The 24,619-nt window shown below is 39.7% G+C and overlaps 2 protein-coding genes across 2 annotated transcripts; one reads left to right on the top strand and one right to left on the bottom strand.

Annotated features, from left to right (window-relative positions):
• Positions 1-790: 790 nt before the first annotated feature.
• On the top strand, positions 791-7,325 carry LOC115009419 (golgin subfamily A member 6-like protein 22). The gene is made up of 21 exons (XM_029433378.1): positions 791-820; positions 917-1,014; positions 1,098-1,224; positions 1,324-1,449; positions 1,603-1,716; positions 1,956-2,060; positions 2,164-2,280; positions 2,369-2,598; positions 2,683-2,947; positions 3,027-3,094; positions 3,179-3,242; positions 3,384-3,483; positions 3,619-3,664; positions 3,777-3,846; positions 4,334-4,406; positions 4,488-4,570; positions 4,652-4,750; positions 5,271-5,393; positions 5,493-5,624; positions 6,465-6,519; positions 6,829-7,325. Exons 1-21 carry the CDS (start codon positions 809-811, stop codon positions 7,023-7,025), a joined length of 2,304 nt encoding a protein of 767 aa, XP_029289238.1. The 5' UTR covers positions 791-808; the 3' UTR covers positions 7,026-7,325.
• A 5,609-nt stretch (positions 7,326-12,934) lies between these two features.
• Positions 12,935-23,814, bottom strand: LOC115009838 (AT-rich interactive domain-containing protein 3A-like). The gene is made up of 9 exons (XM_029434100.1): positions 23,545-23,814; positions 22,231-22,857; positions 17,471-17,545; positions 17,312-17,384; positions 16,416-16,599; positions 16,023-16,273; positions 15,498-15,773; positions 15,312-15,401; positions 12,935-14,467 (listed from the first exon to the last, which is right to left on the bottom strand). The coding sequence occupies exons 1-9, from the start codon at positions 23,569-23,571 to the stop codon at positions 14,328-14,330; spliced, it is 1,743 nt and encodes a 580-aa protein (XP_029289960.1). The 5' UTR covers positions 23,572-23,814; the 3' UTR covers positions 12,935-14,327.
• Between the last annotated feature and the right edge of the window lie 805 nt (positions 23,815-24,619).

Here is a 24,619-nt window from a genome sequence, read left to right as displayed (position 1 = left end):
ACTATTGTGATCTTCATGCAGTGTTAAAACTAGTTGTTGACCATTAGGCAAGCAGTGGAAATATCTAGACACAAGATCCAAGAATAGCCACACACCTCAAGCTGCCACCTTTGTGTTAAAATCTATCCCTGACATACGTGGGGAGATGAGGACTGTAGCCTCACCCTTACAAAGGGAAGCAGCAACTTGGATCTAGCTCTCCAAAATGTTCAGACCCTCATACAGAAGTTCAAGTCCATTTTCACTCACGGACCTCGACATGTGGGACACCAATTCTCGCTTTACAGCTCAGGTAAGACCCACATATTGTCTTTGTTCTGGTAGAGCAGGTTGATCAAAGTGTAGATGTTTTTAAAATGTATGTTCTTTCTTAGACTTCAGCATGGAGTGGTATGGCAACTGTCTCTGGGACAGGGTTTCTGTCCAATGTCAGCTCAAGGTGAGGGGGAAATGTATACAGATTTTAAACAACAGAGACACCGTATAGTCAGGGTGGCGTAATAAGTTCTGGCTGATATACTGTATGTATTCCAGCACATCCGGGAGCACTGGTGGCTTCAGACAGAGTGACCCAGGTCTAAGAAAGTGGCAGTCATTGTCTCATCTGGCGCCTGAAGGTGCAACACGACCATTTCCTCTTTGTCCAGGGGCTGAATTAAGGGCTGTCCGAGGTGAAAGTAGCTTTAGACAAGCAGAAGGAGTGCAATGGCTCCAGGATGCTCACGAGCGTTTGGACACTCAGCTGGACAGGCTGAGGACCAGAAATTCTCAGCTGAGCTACAACATAACTACTGCACAACTGCTTGACATGAAACATAAGGTGAGTAAAACAATTCAAATGTCTATAGAAATGTTTGGTATTTGTTTCATTTGCACACAGCATCCTATTTTTTTTGGGCACTGATGTGTTTCACAGCAGCTGTCAGAAACGCTGGGAGCTCTTGAGCAGGAGAAGGAGGCAGCTGAATTATCCCAATTTGAAAAGAGCCGGCAACGTGTAGAGCTTCATGAAAAGTAAGTGCAGCTAAAGACATGGAAGGGAACATTTTAAAGACTTAGAAAAGATTGAAAGTCCTCATGTGAAATGTACTCACAAGGGTGCTACAGCTGGAGAAGGACCTGTTGCAAATTAGGTCTGCTTTGGACAGAGGAAGCTCAACTGAAAGATCTACTGGCTCGCTCAGCAGAACATTATCGATGAGTCAAGAAGACTTTAACAGACAGGTATGCAAGCTTCATGTATTAGGAAGATAAATTGTGTTTTAAATAATACATTATTGTGTATTTTTGTTTGCCAAACACTGCTTTTGCACTTTAATTCAGGAGAGGCACAGTGTTGACGTAGAGCTGTGCAAGCTGAGAGAGGGTCTGAGAGATGCTGAGGCGAGGGCAAAGACACAAGAAGAAGAACGAAACCAGGCTCTCCAGAAACTCCAGATTTCTACAGAGGTCAGTTTAGGAATACTATAAAGGAAATCACAAAATGTACTGTAAACTATTTGTATACAAAATCACAAAGTTATACTGCAGTTGTCTGTTGTACTGCCATTTTCTTTTTTGTTCCATATTCACACTCTGTGCATTTTGTTTCTATGTACCTAGACAAAGCGGACTCTGTTGAGTCAAATAGCGGAGATGAATCAAAGAAGACAGAATCACTCTGAAGTGCAAGAACAGCTCAGTGAAGCCAACAACAAGATCAGCCAATCATGCCTGGTCAGTTTGCCTCTGATTCAATATCATCTGATCATATGGATGGATTACTAAACAGGCCTCTGGTACAGGCCCAGGGGCCTTAAGTGTCAGGGGCCCCCCTGTCCTTCACCTACAAAATGTCGCTCAAAGAGACACATATTAACCAGGAAGAGACTCATCCGCCCATACCTTATCCTACAGGTACATTACACATTTTCTAATAAGAATTACACTCTGAAAATTGTTTTAATTCTTCTCAGGAAAAAGCCATCTTGTCGACTCAAGTGCTAAAGCTGGAGGAGAATATAAAGGAGCTGAAGGCCAAACTGACAGAGGCTCTGTCTGAAGAAGATCAGCTGATCCAGGTATCATATACAATCTTTATCTACAATGCTTGTGGTATCTAAAAATCAAAATATCATGCTTTGGATTTATGACTAGCTTTGCTTTTCCATGTGTGTCGTATAGGAGAAGGCAGATCTGCACCAGAGGTCCCAACAAGATTCAGAGGGTTGTGAGTCCCACAACAACAAACAGGATGAGGAAACTGTTCTAATGAAGCGAGAATTAAAGGCTCTCGGAGAGGTTGAAAGCTTTAGGTTGATATCTTTTTGTTGAGTTTAACTTTTTCTGAATTCTTTATTAAATGATCCCTGTCTTCTCTTTACACCAGGTAAATGAAAAGCTGACATGTGAGCTTGAGATAATTAAGCAGAAACTGATAACATCTCAGTCTCAGCTACAGGAGGAAACAGCAGAGACGGTCACCAACTCCAAACGGATCACAGCTCTGGAGGCAGAACGATCTCAGCTGATCAGAGAAAAAGAGGAACGGTTGAGTAAAGTTAATGAAGGTGGACAAGAGGAGTTAACGGCGATGAAAGAAAAGTGCCACCAGCTCAGGTGAGATGTTGCTCAAGCACTATTCTTCAATATATTATAATTTTGATTACCCTTTCTACTGAAACTCTCAAACTATTTATGTAGGGAATCTGAGGAAGTTTTGGAATTAGAAAAACAGAAACTGCAGGATCGGTGCACGTATTTGGAGACTGAGGTCCTCGAGAAGGAGGAGAAGCTATACCTGCAACAGGTAGAGCATCGGAAACAAGATGCAGGGAGAGTCCAGAGCATCGAGGAACGAAAAGCTGTGGCCGCTCACTGGGCAGAGAAATGGCAAAAGGTGGCTTTGACCCTGCAGTCCACACATGAGGAGCTAGAGGAACTCAAAAAGAACAACTCCAGAAATGAAGTAAGACGATCTCTAGAAAATAACTTTATACTTCATCAATGCATTTAGAAAAAAACATTTTTTTTAAATTAAATTTCAGCTCCAAGCGGAAGCTGTACAACTAGCAACAGAGATTGAAACGCTTAAGAAAGAAGGCCAGAAAGACAAGTGAGTCAGTATCATACATTACCAATTACACTAATTAATCACTGTCTAAAATCTTGTTTTGATAATGCATATTTTCCTACCTAGAGAAGAAATTGAGAATCTGCTGCAGCACAAAGCTTATATGGAGACGATCCTGTCTAGAGCCAAGGTAGTGTATCCCTCAGTGTCAGGGCACTGAGGTGATATAGTTGTTAAAGATGTAGTGTGTAGGCCTATATATATATATATATATATATATATATATATATATATATATATATATATATATGGGTTATTTGCTTTTTAACAGAAGGAATCAGACTCACTGCTGAAGGTTGAACTTGTCGCATGCAAACAAGAGCTGGAGCTGGAGAGGAGCAGGACTCTGCTTCAAAGGCATAAAGATAAAGGTGAATGTACTTCTTTCTCAGCCGTCTGTGGCACCTGCAACTACTCTCAACAAGATTACTGTTAAAGCACAGCAAGTGTTATTTTACTCTTTAAACACAAGGGGGCATTAAAGTGCTGTGACCTTGTATTTGCAGGAGGCGATGCCTTGGCACTGACTGAGGACACAGAGACACAGACGGAGTGAGAGGATTTTGATGAGATTTTCATTTTCAAAATGCACCATCAGCAAACGCTTAAAATGAAATTCTTTGATCTGTCTCTTTATCGTGTACTCTATCTATCTGTTCATCAGCTTATCAGAATCCTCTTTGTTATGGGAGCCGTCATCAGACTCCCACAGCAGCCAAAACAAAGCCTCTCAGGTAACAGGATGTTCCTCCCTCACTGAACTGAATTTGAACTTAGGGCTACAAGGATGAATTTTTATGTAAACATGTATGTAGAATAAATATGTTGTGTATTCAATACTGACGGTTAACTCACAATTTAAAGGTGCGTATACAAAGCAGTGACGTTCAAAGGCTGAAAGAAAAACTGTTGATAAAAGGAAATGAGGGAAAAGTAAGCCTTCTTTATAAAATTAACAAATGACTAATTGTTTTATAGACTGGGAAGTGAGTTTGTAACAGGTGTTCATCGTTACTGTGATAGGGAAGAAGCTTTGAGTGTAGAAAGGCTGGGATCAACCCAAAAGTGTCTACATTTCTCATGAAGCCTCATCAAGCTATCAATTAAAGACATCATAGATCTGTTCTTAACCTGTGAACCAGCATGTGCGCTGAATAGGGGATTAACAAGCACATCTCTTCTTCCTGTATCATCTGTTTCTCGTGAACGTTCATGAAAAAGGCCTCTGAAGATCAAGAGGATGGAGGTCAAGCAAATGTCTCAACCAGTGACTCACTGAGGGCCCAGCTGGAAGGTATATAAAAATCTGCAGATTTGGTAGAATCATGTGTTGAGTTTCCTCCACTCTAAATCTTCTTCCTCCACATGTTTTCAGAGAGCAGGAGTGGTGTGAACCAGCTGCAGCAGGAGGAAACACTGGCAGTCCAGAAGCTTCAAACACTGAGGCAGCTGTACCCGGTAAAAGTTCATAAAAACAACACTTCTAAAGATCATATGGTGGTGATAAACATAATAATTTAACAGCCTCCTCGTCTACAGGTTAAAGATAAGAAACCATCTGTTGAAGGCAGGAAGGATAAACCTGTCTGTCCAGTTAATCCAGAGACGGACCAGCAGAAGAGGATGGTCACTGAGCAGGTAAATACTGCATGATGCCAACATCCTTTCAGTTTGTTTCTAGGGACGGTTTGTTGAGACTGAAATATCTCAACAACTATTAGATGAATTGTTAATGCAATGACATACAGACATGTATTTCCCCTAGAGGATAAGTCTTTATGGCTTTGCTGAAATTCACTTAAAGTAAGTAAAGTTATTACAATTAGCTCCAATAATATATTATAAATGATTGTGAAATGGCCAATTCTGCTTACTGAGTAATTTCACTTGTAACAGAGTATTTCTACACTGTCGTATTACTGATTTTACTTAAGTAAAAGTTCTGAGTGCTAACGAGCAAGTTTTAGCATGCGAACACACTAAACTAAGAGGATGACAAATGTGAACATAACATGCTACATGATATCCTCATGTTAGCATTACTATTTAGCTCAAGCCCTGTACGGCTGCTAGTGTGGCTAGTCAGGTTTATATGTGTTGTAATTGACAACAAGCCTTATTAGAGGAATATACTGTACACACTGTACCATATGTGTAGTTAAAGAGTCTGTTTAAAGAGCGAGAAGGAAAGGAGGAGGAAAGGCTTGACAACAGATCAGCAGCAGGCCAGACTGGAGCTTCCTCAATACAAGACTGGTCCCAAACATCAAAGGTTGTAAGGGTAAGAAACCTTTCAGCAACCAACAACTACTTATAGAGATTAAATAGATTACACAAATAGGAATATGTGCGTAAATAACTTGTTTTTTTTCCCATTCAGAATTTAGTGGACAGGAGGAGCTGGCAGCATGGCTCAGGTTTGATGCCAGTGTTTGAGGAGGATGAGGAGGGCAGCGAATGGCCAGAAGAGGAGGCTCATGCTGAGGAAAACCTCCACAACGAAAGCCAACAGGTTGAAAAGTCTTAAATTTCAACAAGTGAAACGGTTACCAAGTCTAGAATCTATAAACATGCAGTCTAAACAAACTGTATGTGCAACAGCTAAATGACTAAAACATCAATATTAAACCTCTATCCTCCACACCGCTCAAAAGACCATCTGCATCTGCCTTACTGCATGCTAGGATGTTTCATAAATAATATATTAGCATTTGCAATTGATGCAAATTAATATCATTGCTGCTATAATCACTGCACACAGATTATATCATGAACTTAACAGAATTCCCTGCACATTCATTCATAACATATCCACACGTATGTGCTCTAAGCCCAGTCTCTTCTTTAATCAAAGAGCATACAGCACACATGGAAGAGAGAGAGAGGGGGGGGGGCTGCATAACCACTTAAACTCTATGTGAATGTCTATGTTTAGCTTTAATCTCACATAGGACTCTTTCTACTCTGTAAATAATCGGATTTGAAGCTGAGGAGTGAACCAGTCAGCTGGAACACATCTGACTCAATGATAAGAGGATAGGAAAGAGTTACAGTACAGTAAAGGCCTGTGACTACTACAGTATGACAACATACAACCAGTCAGCAACATCCAGGCATAACATGATAAAGTCTGTATCAAAGTCATTACAAAGTCTTTATGATATCGAGTGACGATAAAGAAGAAATTGCAAATTCCTTCATCTAAAAAATACAGACTGTGCGACAAAAGATCAAGAACTAAATGTCAAACAGGAAGTTGTGTAACAGATAATAACACACATTTACTTTAAAAAGCATTCTACCCCATTTAAAGATGAAAAGAGAGATTTGAAACCGTTCTCTCCTCTGCCAGATGTCAAGTGCAGAAAACCACAATCTGAAGGCGAAACATAAGAATCTGCTGCAAGGTGAAGTTGTGCATGAATTGGTGTAATAATCATTAGTGTACCATGAGTGCTACTGTGCCATGAGATTCATGTCTTTATCTCAGACAGGGACACAAGTGGGCTAAATAATATGGAGCACATTGCTTAATAAAATAACAAGCTACTTTTCTCATCACTCTTGGTGGCTAATTGTCTCATCTTAATGATATGTTCTTCTTCTTTCCTTGCATGGCCTTCTATCTTCTGCATGTGCAAAAGTACAAAATGTATATGACTTTTTTTTTATTCTAATCTCTTGTGTAATTATTTCCACCATTTTTCCCGATTTAGCCACACTAAGGTGCAAGCAGCCAATCCAGGACTGCCCTCTTACTGCAGAGAAACTATCAGAGTCTTCTTACTGTTCAAATGAGATTGACCCGCAACAGAAGAGGCCACCTTCCCTCTATCCTGATGGAATATTTCTGGCTGAGTTTGTAGATATCTGGAGCCCCGATGAAGATGAAGAGGAGGGAGAGGACAAATAAGGTGTTTTGTTAAGACTCCTGGGCAGAACTTGCTATATACAAATCTATACCGTACATAGCCCAGTCATTACAGCGTGCTGCATCAGCCAACTTTGTGCCGTAAGAGCTTGTACTTTAATTTAAGGACTAATTCACTTCAGCCATTTAAAACCAAGATTCTGCCTTCGGTGATACTTGGTGGAAGCTTTTACCTCAGACAATCTGTTAATAAAAGCCACCAAGCAGGCAAAAGTGTGTTTTATTCATATCAAATGATAATGATATTACATTTATTTTTTAAGTAAATCCCACAACATATTTCAAACTTATCTGAAAATAACAGTGTTATTACAGATGCACATTAAATAATATAAAAAAAACATTTGTGTGTATTGTCGTTACAAGTACTGAATACTGGAGTAACTCTTCAGGATTTCTAGATACAGATTAGTTTAATCAGCCCTATGTGAGAGAGACAGAAGGTTCTAGGTACTGTTTTACAGATGCATTGTTCTGTTTTAAGCCTACACATTCAATTCTGAACTCACATCTACAAAGGTTGTTTGTGCACTTTCCAGTACTTTCCATAGAAGCAATAACAGGACGATACATTAAAATAAGTCCGTTGTAAAGATGTTATTGCTGATTGTCCATGTATCCACCCATGAAACACACAATTTGATATACAAAGTGAAACATTAGCTGTGTGCACTTCAGAATATCTTAGTTTGGATGCCCACTGAGCTCATACAGTACGTCAGGTCCAGAGGCTCTGGTTGTACAGTGTGCCAGCGTGCCTGCTCCACCTGCAGGTTGCACATGTCCCTCCAGTGAGCACGTCCTGCATCTGCAGCCTCTGCTCCGATTAAGACTCGACCAAGAACTTTACCTTTTGAGAGGACCTGAATTTGTCACATAGGAAAGGAACAGGAATGTGGAATAAACAGAGTAGCATTACAATGTGGTTATTTTCAGAAATGCATTTTATTCTGTGATTGTGAGCTGCAAAAGCTTTTTACCTGCATGATTATCAACTCGAGCATGAGGGGCAGCTGACTGATGTCTCCTGGAGGCAAGTCAAACAGGAAAGAAGAATTCCACACAGTACAGGAGCTTCCTTCAGTTTCTCTGCTGCTGAGCAGAACTCCTTTATGATGCAGATTGATCAACACCTGGTATTCTGTACACAGAAATGTTGTGAAAAAGTGTGAAAATCCACTGTAGAATAAAACATAAACTTAGACAACTAAGATTCAAATAGAGAAAGAATTGACTTTTCAATTGTTTTTTTAAAAAAAGAAGCACAATTAGAAACAGTAAATGGCAGCACAACTCTATACTGTACAATCATAAGACAGATATGACTTGTGTTGACATACCACAAAGCCGAACATACGTTTTTGTTAGTTTTCAGTGTCAAATCTTTCTTATCTTGCAACAGCTGCCAACCCGAATTTAAAAGTCTAAAACACAATTATCAAATGGTGGAAATGTTGAAAAATCACATCACACAAGAAGTTTTATGTCCAGTTATAAAAAACTGGATAAAAAATGACAGACATCTCTTGTAAATACAGTATAATGTATAATCAAGTAAAACATAGAGCTGCATAGAATACACATGTTTCCCTGTCTTCATCCATAGTGATGCAGTCCTGTCTACAAGCATGAACAAATCTCATATCAAACAAAAGTAGATTATCCAAGTCAAATTCATGTGACGTAATGTAAATGAGACAAATATCATAAAATCTAATGGCTCTTTGAACAGGATGCACTTGTCTGCAATAAAAGCAATGCCTTGACAGGCTAATGCAAACAAAGATTAGATCTGTCAGATCAGAGATCCAGAGGAGATTGGAACATTTTCATGTGAATAGTGAGGGATTAAACCACAATGTCATTAAAAAAAAAAGGATGATCTCCTGCTGCATGTGGGTCCTGTAAAACATAATTTAATCCCCGAAACAATAAAAGCAAGCATAGGGAATTACTGTACCTCTGCCCCTGAAAAGCAAAAGTTGGTTCTGCCCGTACATGCTTACATCATCCCTGTGCAGGGTGTCCTTATGGGATCTCTAAATCAAACACACATTTTGTCAAATTCAAGTGACATTAAACGCTGGATTTACCTGCTGCTGCCAACGTGTGAACAAGGTTGTCTATATTATCTGCTCTGAGGACCGTGGCTTTGATGCGGTGGGTCAGAGTCTGATACTGAAGCAAAATGTAAATCTGTGGAGGACAGCTAAGCCCCTTACACATTGGAGCATCCTGTGAGATCCGACTCTGCAGTCAAAGGACAGAGAGGGAAGTCTTGATCAGCAGGAAATACAGCATGAGGGTTTTTACTTTGTTGTATACAAAAATCACATAAATCGCCAAATGAAAAAACGTTTTTTAATTTTATTGACCACAGAGCTCACATGTCCAAATGCAACACAACACAACAAAAATCAAACAATTATTTTTATTTTTTGTCTCCATGTCTTCCCCTTTTGCTTGTTTCAGCAGATACTTTAACTGGTAAGCATTCAGCTAGATTACCACAACAGGCAACTATCTGCCCCGGGCCCCTAGACGCACATGGGCCTCAAAACCCCATTCTTGACCTTTAATCTTAAACATATGCCATAAAATGGCTCAAAAGGGGCCCAGCAACAGATTTTTGTCTCAGGGTCAATCTGCCCTATGTCTTAAAAATAAAGTCAACACCTACTCACAGATATTAATTCAATAAACCAATACCTTTTTTAGCTTCCACTTGTTTAGGTCAAGCTCTTTTGTAAAGTGAAAATTATGCTCTGCTCTCCAGTCTCTTCCTCCACATTCAGCCTCCAGTTCAGCCAGTATGGTGCCTCTCATGCTGGGACGTTCCCGTGTGTATATGGCTATCCTCAGTACACACTTTTGGAGCTCCTTCACAGAGCTCACCTTCAAAAGCAGCACCAGGCTGTTGGTCTCAGGGCTGAGGCTGCTCTTGGCAGAGGCCTGTATGGGGCAGGGGTACAGAGGTGGCAGGCTGCCCAGCACAGACACATGCTCCAGTCTGTATGGCATCCCCGTGAGGCTGAGGACAGTGACTGCCAGGGTTTGCTGCTCTGGAGAGAAGGCCATAGTGAAATGGAGGCAGGGTTTTGATGGTATAGGCTGTTGGCAGCTGGCACTGGAGCCATAGCTCAGATGAGCCAGAGGGATTGGTTCTTCAGGCATAGGAGAGACCGCACTGGGGCTGGTGAGCCTGCTGTGTTCATTATAAGATAGTTTATCTGCAGTCACCATGCAGTGTCTCTGCAGAGTCTTACATGTTTTGGACAACAGTCCCAGTTTAGGAAATGTAGGCAGGGAAGCGTGACAGGGATCGATGGTTTCATAAAGAGGTGATGTTGGTGGTTGTGTGCTGAGGCGGCGCAGGGAAAAATAAGACTTTGGCTGCTCCTTCTTTTTATAGGCAGCTCTCGCTTGTTTAGAGAATGAACTAAATTCAACCTCTGAAGAGGCAGGGCTGGTGAAAGTGGAGGGGTACTCCGTTATGTCTCCATCCAGCTCCTCGTATGGCTGCCTGGACACTGTCGTTGCTGGTGAGGGAGGTGGGCTCTGAGCAAAGGTCAAAGGTTCAACAAGAGCGGGTGCTGGTGCTGACGTCAGAGGATCTTTGTCTTTCATTGACCAAATATGACTTCTCCAGCAAAGAATACATCCCAGGACCAAAGACAGACAAAACACTATCAGTCCGACCGAAAGAAGAATTTGGAGGTGAACTGCAGACAAAAGAGAGAATAATATCAATCAGATGGCAGCAGTTTAGAAACTGTTTGTCTGAAAGCATATACCTCATGTGTCATACTAAAGTTAAAGTAATGGTTCATATGTTTTCTAATCTGTCTCAAAACAATATTCACATGCCTATATCTACATTATACCAATAACTAAATTACTTAATATGGGCTTGTGTGTTTGGTTAAAGACATTAAAAAAACCATACCTTCTAGTTGTTTGCTGAAAAGGACCTGCACCAGAAGCCAGAAGAAGAGTATGACCATGATGCCCTCAATCATACCCTTACAGCAGAAGAGCAGCACAGACTGCCACAGAGGCTGGCCTGGGTACTCCTCATCATGGTAAGGCATAGTGCCAACAGTGTGCTGAAGGTTTGTCAGAGGCTATTTTAAAACATCCACAAGAAGAATCCCAGAGGTCCTGGTAAAGAAGAACATTCGTTTGACTTATGAAAACACATTCTGGCTCTCAATCCTGGAGATATCTCCCCACATGATTCTGCTTCAGTCAATCAAAGCCATTGTTTTGGAGCGCCAAAGTCCCAAAGGCACAAAAATAAATGTATCCAATTAAAACATCTTGGAGATTTAGAATCACCCGTTTCAGGTTTGAGCAACAAAATGAGTAACAAAACCTGCACATTACATGATTTTATAAATAGGATTTCTCATATAGCTATAGTCAAGCAATCTTTAGCAGCTTCAGGTGTCTTTCCTTGTTCAAGGTTGAAAAATCATCCTGCTGTCCTCACTTGCATACAGTATATTCCGGTCTTCATCCCAGGACAGTGATCTCCTCATCTGCCGAGTAACTTGACCGGTATTATTTCTCCCTGGCAGGCGGGGGCCCGTGGGCGGAGATAATATCGCATAATACCTCTAAATTGTGCCTGGAGCATCTTCCTTCTGCAGAGTTCCAGATGCCAATCCAGCAATATCACTATAGAAAAACTATCCCAACATTAAATCCTGCAACCCATCCAATCCGCCCTCATCTTCTGACCCGTGAGCTCTTATCTCCATTAGTATAACCCAGTATAACTTCTGTCATAGGTCTGCTGCATTGTTCAGGAATTAACTCTTTCTGTACTTCCTCTTGCATACAACACAATTGTATTTGAATTGTACATTGTGTATAGCTTGAAATGACAATACATTTTTTATTGGTTGATTGATACAAAATGTGCAAATTTTGAACTTTTTATACATAATCTGAATACTGTACATATTGTGAAAACCACATGTACAGATTTGGTGTGTCACCAATGTCTCAATTAAGAACAAAACTTAATTGACAGTAAATATCCAGGACAGGAATTGTTCCCTCTTGTTTACTGGTTGAAGATATTAAAAACAGAGCTGTCACAGTTAAGATGAATAAAACACTGATACATGTGCATGTTTATAGATGCATAATACCCCTGACTTGTGTGGTGTCTTTCATAGAGGAGGAAACACTACCCCCATCTGGCCACTCATTTATGGATTATTTTCTTTTGGCATGTACTTTCCATTGGTGGAGGAAGTATTCAGATCCATTACCTGATTAAAACTAGCAATACTGCGATATAAAAATACTCCATTACAACTAATAGTTCTGCAAATGCCAAATAAAATGCATAGGTATTATTGGCAAAATGTACTTTAAATATCAAAATAAAAATCACTGATGCAATGATGTGCAAGTAGCATTTTAATATTGTAGTTGGACGAGATGGAGGCAATTTGTGTAATCTATAAAAAATGCATCATATTAATAAACTGATCCATGTGTTTTCTAAAATCTTAATATGGACAGAAACTGTTGGAAGTGGAGGAACAAGTGGATAATTAAATGGAAAATACTCAAGTAAAGTACTTGAATATATGCACTCAGTTACATTCTAGCGTTGGTGTTTGTAACCGTGAAGCACTTTAGCAACTAAGGTTTAAATACATTTGAACATAGAAGTTCATTCTTGCCATTGGTATCAGTATGTGTGACAAAACAATGTCAACTTAGTCACTGATGAAGATTGTGAGGTGCAGCTGAAAGATCAAAACACAGCTAACAAGTGGACATTGTGTTGAGATTATTCACAGTATACAATGTTCACATACTTTTTCTTTAAGCAGATACACAACTATAAAAAGAGTCAAATGGAATACATGGTATGCATGCCACATGAAATATTAGAAAAGCTAACTTGTGCGGGAACATTATGATCTTTAGACTTATCGTCATAAAGCACTGAGGGGTTCACAAAGGTTCACATGGACGTAACACTGTAAAAAAACAGTCTTTCTACAGCACACAAGATTGTTTTATTCCTCAAAGCCACATGTCCAAGAAATACGTTCATCAAAGAACAAAACAGAGTTTAACATCAACGTTGATTTCTGAAGTACACAGTGACATTTGTTTGCATGATTGATATGTCTACTTGATTGTCCACATACAGTATATTTCAGCAGATGGCTAAATCAACACACGTTGCATTAAGTATTGCATATTTCCCTAGAAGAGTGAGGTAGCACTGTTTCAGTGTTCACTTGTTAAAAGCTTGAGGTAATTAGTGATACATTCTCTGCATTTATGCAAATACAGCACAGCAATATATTATGAGATACAGTATAACAGTGATGAGTCCAGAAGACATTCCTGAGAAACTTACCAACATGGGAAGTCAATTGAGGTAAATGTTGAATCACTTCCATCCTATATATAATTCCCAGCAAAAACCGTCTCTAAAGTTTTGCCTTTGATTCAAAGCTGACATGAAATGATTGTTCTGTAATTAATTTTGAGGCTGAGCCAAATGATTAAATAAAAAAAAAAAAGGTCAAATGAAACACAATACAAAACATAAAAAAAATCCAACCAACCTGCAACACAGTTCTCTAATTCTAAGAAACAGATTTTTTTTTTTTATACATAATCCCTGAAAGCTGCTATGAAACATATAAACTATGAGCTTTCTCTTGGGTTAAACCAAATGTTTACTAAGAGGGATACACAATGGCTTCAGCAAAATAGTTACAGACAGGAGCTATGACATTGAGCTAAGGCTTTTTGGTCTTCATTAGCTGAAATTTGGCAACCACACTGTTCTACTATGGCTATGGGAAAAGGCAGCTACAGAACTGTTGGATAATTAGCTATAAATGCAGTTGACACCCAAAGAGGCTCTAAAGACACTTCTGAACAAACCTGGTAAAGCCTTGCCTAGGCATGATTGCCACTACATTTAAAAGACAAAAGAAGCTTCTAACAGGCACAAAGGTAAACTCTGATCTGAATCTATGTTATGGTCAGTTTTAAAGCCCTTGAGGTTAAACATATATGTCCTCTTACAAGACTCAATTAAAGCACACTGTCAAAATAATGGAAAAACAATGGTAGATTTTCTTTCTGTGACTTTCTGCATTGCTTAAGCGAACAAACAGGAAGTAAACTAGCAAAACTAGAGGTGTACTAGTAGACAGCCGTACAGTTATAGTTCACACAGAAGTATGCATTTTGCTAAATTAGTTTGCTGAGGACAGATTTAAAGTTCAGTGACGCTTAATTTGGTCCCTTTGAAGAGGTGGAAGATGAAGAGGAGGGACTGTGTGAGGAGGACATGGCACTGAAACCATTTGTTTCAGCCAGATTTACGGCCTGTGACGCCACAGAAGCAGCCGACTTCTGGGCAAAGAGCTTTCCTGAAATGCAGAGATCAGAGAGGAGATTACAATTAAAACCAATAGACATTAAAAAGCACGTATTGCATGATTAACTTGTCATATTTGTTTTAGAAATAAGACATTTCAAGGTCAAGTTTAATGGAGAAGTTAGTGTAATTTAGTCATTTGTATTCCTTTACTGCTGCAGTGTACACAATAGAGAAACAGATTTAAAAACTAAATAAAAATCAGGTACAAAAGTCTGTAAAATACAGTATTAAAAAAGGAATAGTTTGACAATTTGGAAAATATGCTTATTCGCTTTCTCGCTTGGAGTTAGAGGAGAACATTGATACCAGCTCTCATGTGCACTACATATGAAGCTAGAGCCAGCAAGCTTAGCTTTAGCATACAGACTAGAAGACGACGAGAAACAGCTACACTGGCTCTGTCCAAAAGGTAAAAGATCCTGCCGACCAGCCTCTATAAAAGTTGAATAATTAACAACTTATATCTTGTTTGTTGAATCCGTACAAAAACAAAAGTGTAAAAGTTACTACGTGCTAATTACTGAGGTTTAGAGGTGCCTGTAGGCGCGTACATTGTGGAACTTCTGAGCAGAGCTTTTTCCAGTTGTTATACTAGTATATGTATAGCACTATAACAGAGTAAAGTTGTGCTTATTAATTAAAGTCTGATGTAGAAAGTGCAGTCTCCTGTCCAAGAATCTGCTTTGTTTTCACAATATACAATAAAATGAACTAGAAAAAAGATAAAAGAAAATATATATAAATAAATAATTACATTTCTTAGCTGCTTTTTTCCTTTTTAATTTTAAAAAGCTCTGAAAGGCAAAAAACCCTGTTAAAATGTAATTACTCACCTGAGTAAACGGTGCCATTGACCTCCACAGATACACTGATACTGGCTGCTCCATTAGTGGAGATACTCAGAGACATATCCTGTTTGGTCTCTGTGGCAGAAGAAGAAAATACTCCAATTAATATACTTTCCTAAAATGATGTTAAGTAATGATAGATCCTGTATCATTACAGCAAAAGTAACTCACCATGTCCATTGTTAAGTTTAAGATTCATGGGGTTGAAGTGAGACGCAAAGGCCAGGAGGTTTTGTTGGATGGCCTGCTGCATGAGGCGTTGCTGCTCCTCTGCCATCCGCAGCATTTTCTTCTCTGGACTGTCGGCTGCAGCTCCTCCAGCTCCTCGCTCCAGCCTCTCTCTGAAATGCTCCAGCGTGGCAGCTTGTGCCAGTTGTTGCTGATGCTGATGCCCCAGTGCCAGAGCCATGGGTAGTCCGCTGGGCATTACAGGAGTTGACATCTCATCTGATCAGGGGGAAAATAATCACAGTAAAAATCATTTCAAAACATGCCATGAAATCTGGATATCAAAAATATTTAAAATTGTTAAAACATGCTTTAAGAATCAAGCATGAGTCCTCTAATGGATTGGTATAAAACAATATGGGATTCAAGCTGGATCATCCAAGTAACAACAGGTTATCTTCGAGACAACAACAGTTTTCACATCAGGGATACCAGTTTTCTGTCATACATTACATTACATTATCATACCTGTATTTCTCTTTAGAGTTGGGCTAGCGGATATATTCAGGCCGTTGTGTCCGGTTGGGGTGGTTTGCATCGTGGGTGAAGAGAGGCGGGCATGTTGAACGGAGCTCGGGGAGGGAGAGTAGCGGTACAAGCTGTTGGTGTAGCTTGGACGTCGACCTTCTCTGCGATTACTGTCGATGGCAGCCTGCAGCTCACCTGGAGAACTCAGGCCCTTCTTCTCGCACTCAAACGGGTACAAGTACTTCATATACCTGCAAGGAAATGTTTCAAATGAGTCATATGATCTGGTGCAGAGGAGCACTATATTAAGATAAAGATAATCTGGGTGTAAAAGATCAAACATTTAACGCATCCATCAAAGTGCTTCCCTTCCCAAATGAGAGAGACACCTACTGGGTGCGGAGAGTAAAGGCTGCGCTCGTGATGGATGTGGGGAGGTTGAGACCCTTGGTGATCTCCCTCCAGATCTTCTTGTTGATAACCTCCACCAGGCCTCCTTTCTCTGTCACAAGTGCATAAAGCCTGTACAGGTCCAGCACCTGCTTCGCCATGATGGGAATGCGGTTCACAGGAGTTCCTGAATGAACGAGAGAATAAATATAATGAAATCCCGAGAAGTCGGCACAAAACAAGAGATCTTGTAAAAGCACTGGAACATCGGATTAAAGCTTCTGAGGGTGTGAGGTAAATGTTTCTTAAAATGGTTCAGCATGTATAATCTGTGAGGATAGACTTCTCTAATGAAGCTTATTTCAAATGGATGGGGGTGGGGATAATTCCACAAATGCAGCTCTGTAGCTTCATTGATTTGAGCGCAGGGGGGAGGGGGGATTTCAGAGCCAGCAGTGCCTGCCAATCACAGGGTTGACAGCTAACCCTTCCAATCCCGATTTGGAGTAAAGCCAATTAAGCAACGAGGCTAAAAAGCAGTTGCAGAAACAAGATTTATTTGTTTGTGCTTAAGTTAAACACATGTCACAGAGACACACATGTACACTCACACTGCCATGACCATGACCTTTGCACACACACACTCGAGTAAAGATTGCAGGCAGTCTCCCACCACTGCACTTACTTCTGCTTGACTGGAATTTGTTTTCATTGAACCAAATTGATCTGCATAACCGTCTTTAACTTGCAAAGACTTTGCAGATCATCCAAAAATCTGTAAATCCTCAACTTTGACCAGCAGTTTAGTCTAACTAAAGTGCTTTGTTGCATTCAATTGCAGTAGAATACAATTGCCATTCCTTTATCAAACACCTGAAGGCTCTAACTCTGAATCTTACCTCGTTTCTGCATAAAGATAAAAAGTTCATCGAGAAACTCCTTCCGTTGTGGGTCATTATCAAGTTCATAAAGCTGTAGGTTGAAAACAAACACACAACTGTTACTTACTGTCATTTCAGCCATGTTCTTGTTTACACACATCTACTAAATCTACTGACCTTGGCAAAGTCCCTTGATGGTTCAGCTCTTACTTTTCCTCCGTCATTCTCCTCAGCCCAGATGGCACTTCCTCTCTGTAAATACACCCACACAGCGAAACATTAGTGAACAGTTTGTCCTCCAGATTGTCCCGCGTCTGCATGATGTCTTTATGATGAGTTTAATGAGGCGAGCATGGCAAAACACTGGCTTAGAAGTTCATTTCCAATTGCTTATTTCAGACTCAAAATGGATGTACATATGGTGCTGCACTATAGATGGTGTTCATTTATATACTGACCACCAAACATGCAATAGACACACAGGATTATTAATATCAAACAAACACTGGCATACTGTATCCTCAGAGAGATACCATTCCTGTTCAAAGCTTCTCTTTATTTGTCTCTTTTTCCTCAAGACTCTGGACTTTGTGCGTCCCACCTCATGTGTTCAAGCCTGCTCTTTTTCCCAGCACTGAAACCACTGTTCACTGCAAAACAGTCAGACGGTAAACTATATATAAATATATAGAATATATATATATTAATATATATATATAGATATATATATATATATCTACTATATATATATATATCTTTTATATATATATAATTATATATCTATATATATATAGCTCTATCTATCTCTCTCTATATATCTCTTATATCTATATCTATTCATCTCTTCTCTAATCTACTCTCTCTCTACTCTTCCTAGATATCTTAATATCTCTCGTTCTCTCTCTACTCTCTCCTTCATCTCTCTCTCTCTATATTTCCTCTCTATCTCTCTCCTCTCTCTCTCTTCCTCATCTCTCTTACTCGTCTTCTCTCTCGCTCTATCTATTACCGTACAAGAGCCTAAGTATCGTAACATAATTATATAACATATCATTCTGGTGTACGTTGTTATCGTAGGCGGTATCATATAACTCTTAAATATACTTTACAGCTCCTAATCAAACCACTATTGCACTTCACCTTTACTGCATTAGTTTACAGTAAGTACGTATGCATGTTCTATTTTTTATTTCTATTCTTATTTGATATACTTCCAATTACTTTTCTTTCTTTGTCGGTACTTATTTCTGTCCTTGTACTGCTGCAACACGTAATTTTACCCTCTGGCGATCAATAAAAGGCTTATCTTATCATATATTTCTCAAAAGGGAGTGTCCGTTTAGAGCGGGACAAAATAGGGTCAAAAATAATGAATTATTCCTCCATTACCAACCCCCTTAACATGACACTTAAAGGTTAAACATGTGAGTAGAGGGGAGTGTGTGTGCAACTGTGTGGAAAAGCCTGCTGAGATGTTATTGTCCTGCTAATGCACACAAGAGCGGCATGATGATGAAAATCATACATGGATGGAAGAACAGTCTTCAGAATGGTCTGTCATTACAATTACATTAAGTAGATGATGTTTTCTATTATTCCGGATTGTGGATCTTTTTGCAGGTTATGAAATGTCACTGTTTTCTTCTTGGATATCTACCAGTAGCTTGTTTTCTTCTGTAGGCTCATGAGGGCTCACACGCCATTCAGCTAATTTTTTATATATTAAAACAAGCTTGTGTATTTTCAACAACAAAACAGGTTTTTTTTTTATTTGACAAATGATTAAATTGTCAAGCTTGTGCATTATCCAACTAATGGACTGCTTTTATCTTGCATTGTCTTCCCTCCTAAAGATTTTAATTAATACTTGCATTTAAATGCATCATTTTGTACTACAACACGTTATTAAAATCTCTAAATGTTTGGCGTGGCATCCTGATCGGACTTAGGGCTAACACCCATAACATTTTACTCTTTGAGCTACAAAATACATGGGAGCCAATAATCTGTTGGCTTCCAGTCAAACTGTAACTCTCCTCGTGTTTATAGTAAAAACACTATAAACTGCCGATGCTGACACATAAACAGCTGCATAACATTGTGACTTAGAGGGTTGCTGCCTTAGTTGGCACATGTACCCCACAGCCATAGCAGAGGTCATTTGAATTCTATATTACTTACAGCTAACTATATCAACCTTAAAATATTACTGATAGCTAACCTATTATATATTAGGCCTACTTTAAGCTACAACACAGGTGGTACAGCTGACTGATGAATCAAATTGCAAGTTTTTAAATTGATTTTTTACTTCATTTTCTTTCTAACACGAACTGCACAAGTACGTTTCCCCTCTGGTTAGAAATCACTGTTGTAATGTACACCTGTAAATATGAACTTTTCCTCTGGTTAAAGAGTATAATTGTATGTATCCACTTTTTAAAATAAATAAAACTGCCCCTGTGGAGGCAGAGCTGTTGACACATCTAATGGCTTCAGCTTAGAATTTCTAATAAAGGACTTCTACTCCCCCAGCAGCAAGCTTATTGATGTGAAGGTAGATAAACATCCCAGTCTTTTCACCATGAAATGGAAATAAAACCCTTCCCCCCTTATTGATGAGCAAGTGAGACCTACTGTGGCTCTATTAACAAAGAGCTTTCAGTTAATTGCTCACAGAGTTTTCACACATCCAGCCCTGGGAATCCTGATAGTATTCAGTATGTAGGTCAGGGAAAGGTTTCTTTTGTTTCGTTTTTAAAGGCTAGTATCTATTAGGTTTTTAGATGCTGTTATCTATTCAAATAAATCAGGTTAATGCATATTATTAAAACAAAAAGTAGTTCTGTAAAGTATGTATGTTAAACCAGTCAAGATGAAAAAATAAATAAATTACACTTTGAAATGTCCTACTGAAATACTCAGACATTAATACTGACCGGAAACTTCCTCTTATAATGAGCTTCATTAAATCATCCAGCAGGGCAAAAGTGAAATCATACCCCTCTCCAAATGTCAAGGTAACCACAGGGGGACTGAATGTTTAATCCAAATCAAATTATTGGACCTTTAGACACCCGAGCAAGTCGAGATAATTTATCTGGCCCCTTGCTGTGCAGTAAACTGGTAATGAAAGCAGAAAGGGGCCGTTTCATGCCATATTTAATGATGTACAGTGAGACCGCACACCAGGAGCGAACAATGCCATCCCAGCATGGCGAGGCTTCTACAGCAAGCCCAAATTTTGTTGTTGGGTTAATGAAATTACTGGGGTGGCAAGTTAAATAGTCGAGAGGGAACCGGTGTTAGGGTTAAAAGAGGGTAACAAAAGTAAATCATTACAACCATTTCAACCAGCCACCAATTAACTCGTAAAAGACCCTATTTCAAACTAACAAAGTGAATTTATTTATACACGTCACATAAAACAGCTTCAACCCAAACCACTGAAGAAGGCCTGCTTTGAAATGAACTCTCAAAAAACAAACAAATCTACATTTTAGTGGAAAGCATTTTAGATGTTTTGGTCATAGGGTACCATTTACAACAGCTGGCCAAGCTCAACAAGGCTCCCTACGCCTCACATACATTTGTTCTAATGACAAATCTCAGTTCTGAAACACAGATTCTAAACCATTTCACACATACACGCAATTAAGTATCTTCACAACTTGTTGTTGTGCTTTAATTAAAACAGAACAAATGTTCTCCATTGCTCCAGGTGTTGTGTGCTGGTCTGACAAAAGGAAATGCAATTCTCTCTATAGTGGCCATATAATGTATTGATTACTTGCAGTTGAATTAAGCTGCCATTAAGTGTTGCCAAGCGATGGCTAAATTATGCAAAGCTATCCACTGAGCTATGTCAGCAGTAAGGTTTCTGAGCTTGTAGAGGTTTTAGAAGAGGCTAATGAACACATAACATTTTTCATTCATAAAGAGAACCAGTAACGTTTCACTCCACATGTAACATCAACTCAAGCAACAGAGGGGAAAGACAAGCACAAGAAAATGTGAAATATCTCTTTAAAAAAAAAGGGAGACCGAGGAAAACTAACAAACACCAAGAGCCCATTCTGCTCCACTGAAACTACTGTAAGTCAACTTTATGGGTAGTTGCTTGCTGGTATGCTGTGAGGCACTAACCCAGCTGTCCTCTGGTCACTGGCCTCATTAATCATAATGTATTGTATTGAAGTGGGGCCTTTCAAGGGAAACATGCACAGAAGAACCAATCAGATCGGTCTCCATAAAGAAAAAACCTCTGACGGGACCTTCTGTTTCCAATAACATATCTGTTGGAAAACATACTCGTAAATACTAGCTTTGGATCTCATTTAAAGGTGGTCTGTCTGATACAATGAGAGAAAAGTCCACCCCCTACACAGCAATTCCTTACAGTAGTTAACCCTTGAAGCCATAGAGGCCATTTCATTCTTCATCTCTGTCAGGCCTGAATTGGCTGCTTTGAACAGCCAGGATTGGACCACGGCCAAGACCAATTAGCTCGGTCGATGGCACAAAAGTGTGAGACATAAGGTGAAGTATAGCAGAAGGAAAGATCCCTGGCCGTGCCAGTAATTAAACACCATCAAATTCAGGCATATTGCCAATAGGAAACCCTCCCACACACACATGTGAGTGAGCAGGAGGCAGCAGTGAGCCTGACTCTCAGCAGGAAGAAGTCAACAATTAATAATAAGAGTTAGAGCACACACCAGCTAACATGGAGAGATACAGATGTTCAGTTCCTCTCTGTGAACATGAATTGAGGCCATGGCTACTTCAGAATGGAGTTATAATCACTATAATACAGAGATTTGCTGCAGGCTATCTGCCCTTTATGAGAGAAAACGCAGAGTATAACAGATAGTAAACAATACAGCAAAGAAAACAATATGGCAATGATTTAAGCAGTTAAATCACTGGTAACTTACTTGTTTAAATGGCTCGTCATAGCCCCAGTCAGCAAAGCCATTGGGCGATGTGAAGGAGTGTTGGCCTGCAGGAGACAGCAGCTCCTTCTCCTCCTGCTCCTCTTTTATGGCTGCTGAAGGTATAGATTGAGACATTTGCTTCACAGCCGAAGACTGAGGTGTGGAATAAGAAGCGAAGGGGAAGCCAGCGACCTGCTGGAGACAAGGCATCTTCGCCTGCTGATGAGGTCCGTCCATCCCCTCCTCATCATCATCATCATTGTCTTCCTCCAACTCATCGTTCTCTTCAGGCCCCACTATTTCCTGCTCCTCATCATCCAAATCTTCATCTTCCTCATCTGGATCTATTCTGTTGAGATGGCTGTTGTATGCTTGTTGAGCTGCTTGATAAGTCTGTCCATCTGCTTTGCCAAATAATGCAGAGTTTAGTCTGGAGCCAGAGGCCCTCGCTGCAGCAGCATGTTGAGCAAAAAGAAGCTGGGCGTGAAGAAGATGTTTCTCTTGCAGATTCATCTCCAGTTTGGCTCCTTGTTGTCTCTGCAACTGCTCCATCACTGCATCCAGCTTCACCCCAGTATTACCGGACTGTGGACACCCAGCTGGATTCCCCTCCTCGGATAAGCTTGACTATGAACAAAAAAATACAAATCACCAACTTCATTGAGAAAATGTTTCATTAGGTGTTTTTACATTTATATTTTGCAGAAAATTATCCAAAGTTATAAATAATGGAAAAGTATAAAAAGGCTAAAACAGGCTTTTCAACTCATACAACATATAATGTTGTTTGAATACTAAGTATATTGTGTGAATAAAGTTATACAAATTTGTTTTTGAATACAAAGAGATGGTTATGTTAAAGTAAAACTTGTTGAATAGAGAGGCTGTCTCGGCATCAGAAAGCACAGTAGTTGTGGATTAAAGTAAAACAAAGCTTAGTGATTTGAGGCAATAATTAACAGAAAATACATTAATAAAATTGAGAATAAATTAGTGGCAGGATACCAAATGTTTCTCATTTAGATTTTCTATTTCCTGACTTTGTTAAAAGCTAATTTAATATGAAAATACACCACAAATCGATTCTTCGGTTTTATACATAGGCTAAATGGAAAATCAATTATTTCACTGTGCAGATAAATGCAAATGGCCTACACTAATAATCATAAACACATTTAAGCTTAATAATAGCTAAAGCCTAAACGTATTCGTTAAAATGCAAATGTTCCTGAAAACGTCTACATTTATCGCCATTTGCTTTGTTACTGTAACAAACTCGAACTCGGCAGGAGCCAAACAGTCGTCGACGCTCACCATTTGCGCCTTTGAGTAATCCATCATCGCCAACAGGTCGTATCTAGTTTTTCCTTCTTCCCTCCAGCAGAAACAAATCGCGTCGCATGACCAGTTTCTTTTTTAAACAGAAACAGATTCCTCGGACTAAATGTGATTTAGTAGTGTGGAGGCCGGAGTGGTCGGAGCTGGAGGAGGGGTAAAACTGCTCTGCGCTTTACCTCCCTGGTCACTGCGCATGGAAACTCAAACATCTCTGATTGTCTTTGACTGAGTGGCCTACACCCCCAACTCACATGAATACAGGGCCCGCCCCGTGTGTAAAGCTCGTAAAGAGGGTTTTCTTTCCTGCATATCTGTGGAGCTACCCACCCTCTTCACAAGGAAATCCCACCCACTGCTAGTATCCTATACACTTGTATGGTTTTATTAAGGTAACACAACCACTATCAAGAATATGACAAAACATTATTTTAGACTGGTGCTGCTTCATTCACATTGCAACTGGGCTTGACCTCTACATCCACAGACTGGACACTTTGCTAAATTGGGGACATTTCGCAGCAGAAAGCATGCATGGAAATTAAGTCTGGCTATAAAGTCATGGCTCATTAGTCATTATCCTTTTTCCTTTGAAGCAGGGTTAACAGAAGGTGTGTAAAAGAGGCTGGCAGAGGTCATTGCTTGAGGTACTGCAGAGCTAATATTTTGAGTTTCCCTACAATGGTCTGTCTTTAACTCCTATATTCATGGCGACATTAACAAATAGATGTATGTGTTGCAGTGAGATCAACTTGATCCCTCAGCACTAACTGGTTTCTTGGAGCTCAAACAATGTAAATAGGGCTCTTTTGCTTGGCTACAAGACAATCTGGCACCTTGGTGAACATCTACTTCTATTTTGAATAACCAGATACCACATGACAGTTCTGGTAATCTTGGTTAAAGTGACTCCGACCCCTCTATAAAAAGCCCAGGGCAGATGCTGGTGACATGACCCGATTAATTACAGGATAAGAGCAAACCCCAATTCTAACATTCTTTCATTAAGCACCAGATGTGCTTTTCTGAGTGTAATTTAGAAATAAATCACAAT

This window comes from Cottoperca gobio, chromosome 6 (assembly GCF_900634415.1).
Source record: "Cottoperca gobio chromosome 6, fCotGob3.1, whole genome shotgun sequence".
NCBI classification, from domain to species: domain Eukaryota; kingdom Metazoa; phylum Chordata; class Actinopteri; order Perciformes; family Bovichtidae; genus Cottoperca; species Cottoperca gobio.
This window is presented reverse-complemented; position numbering and strand designations above follow the sequence as displayed.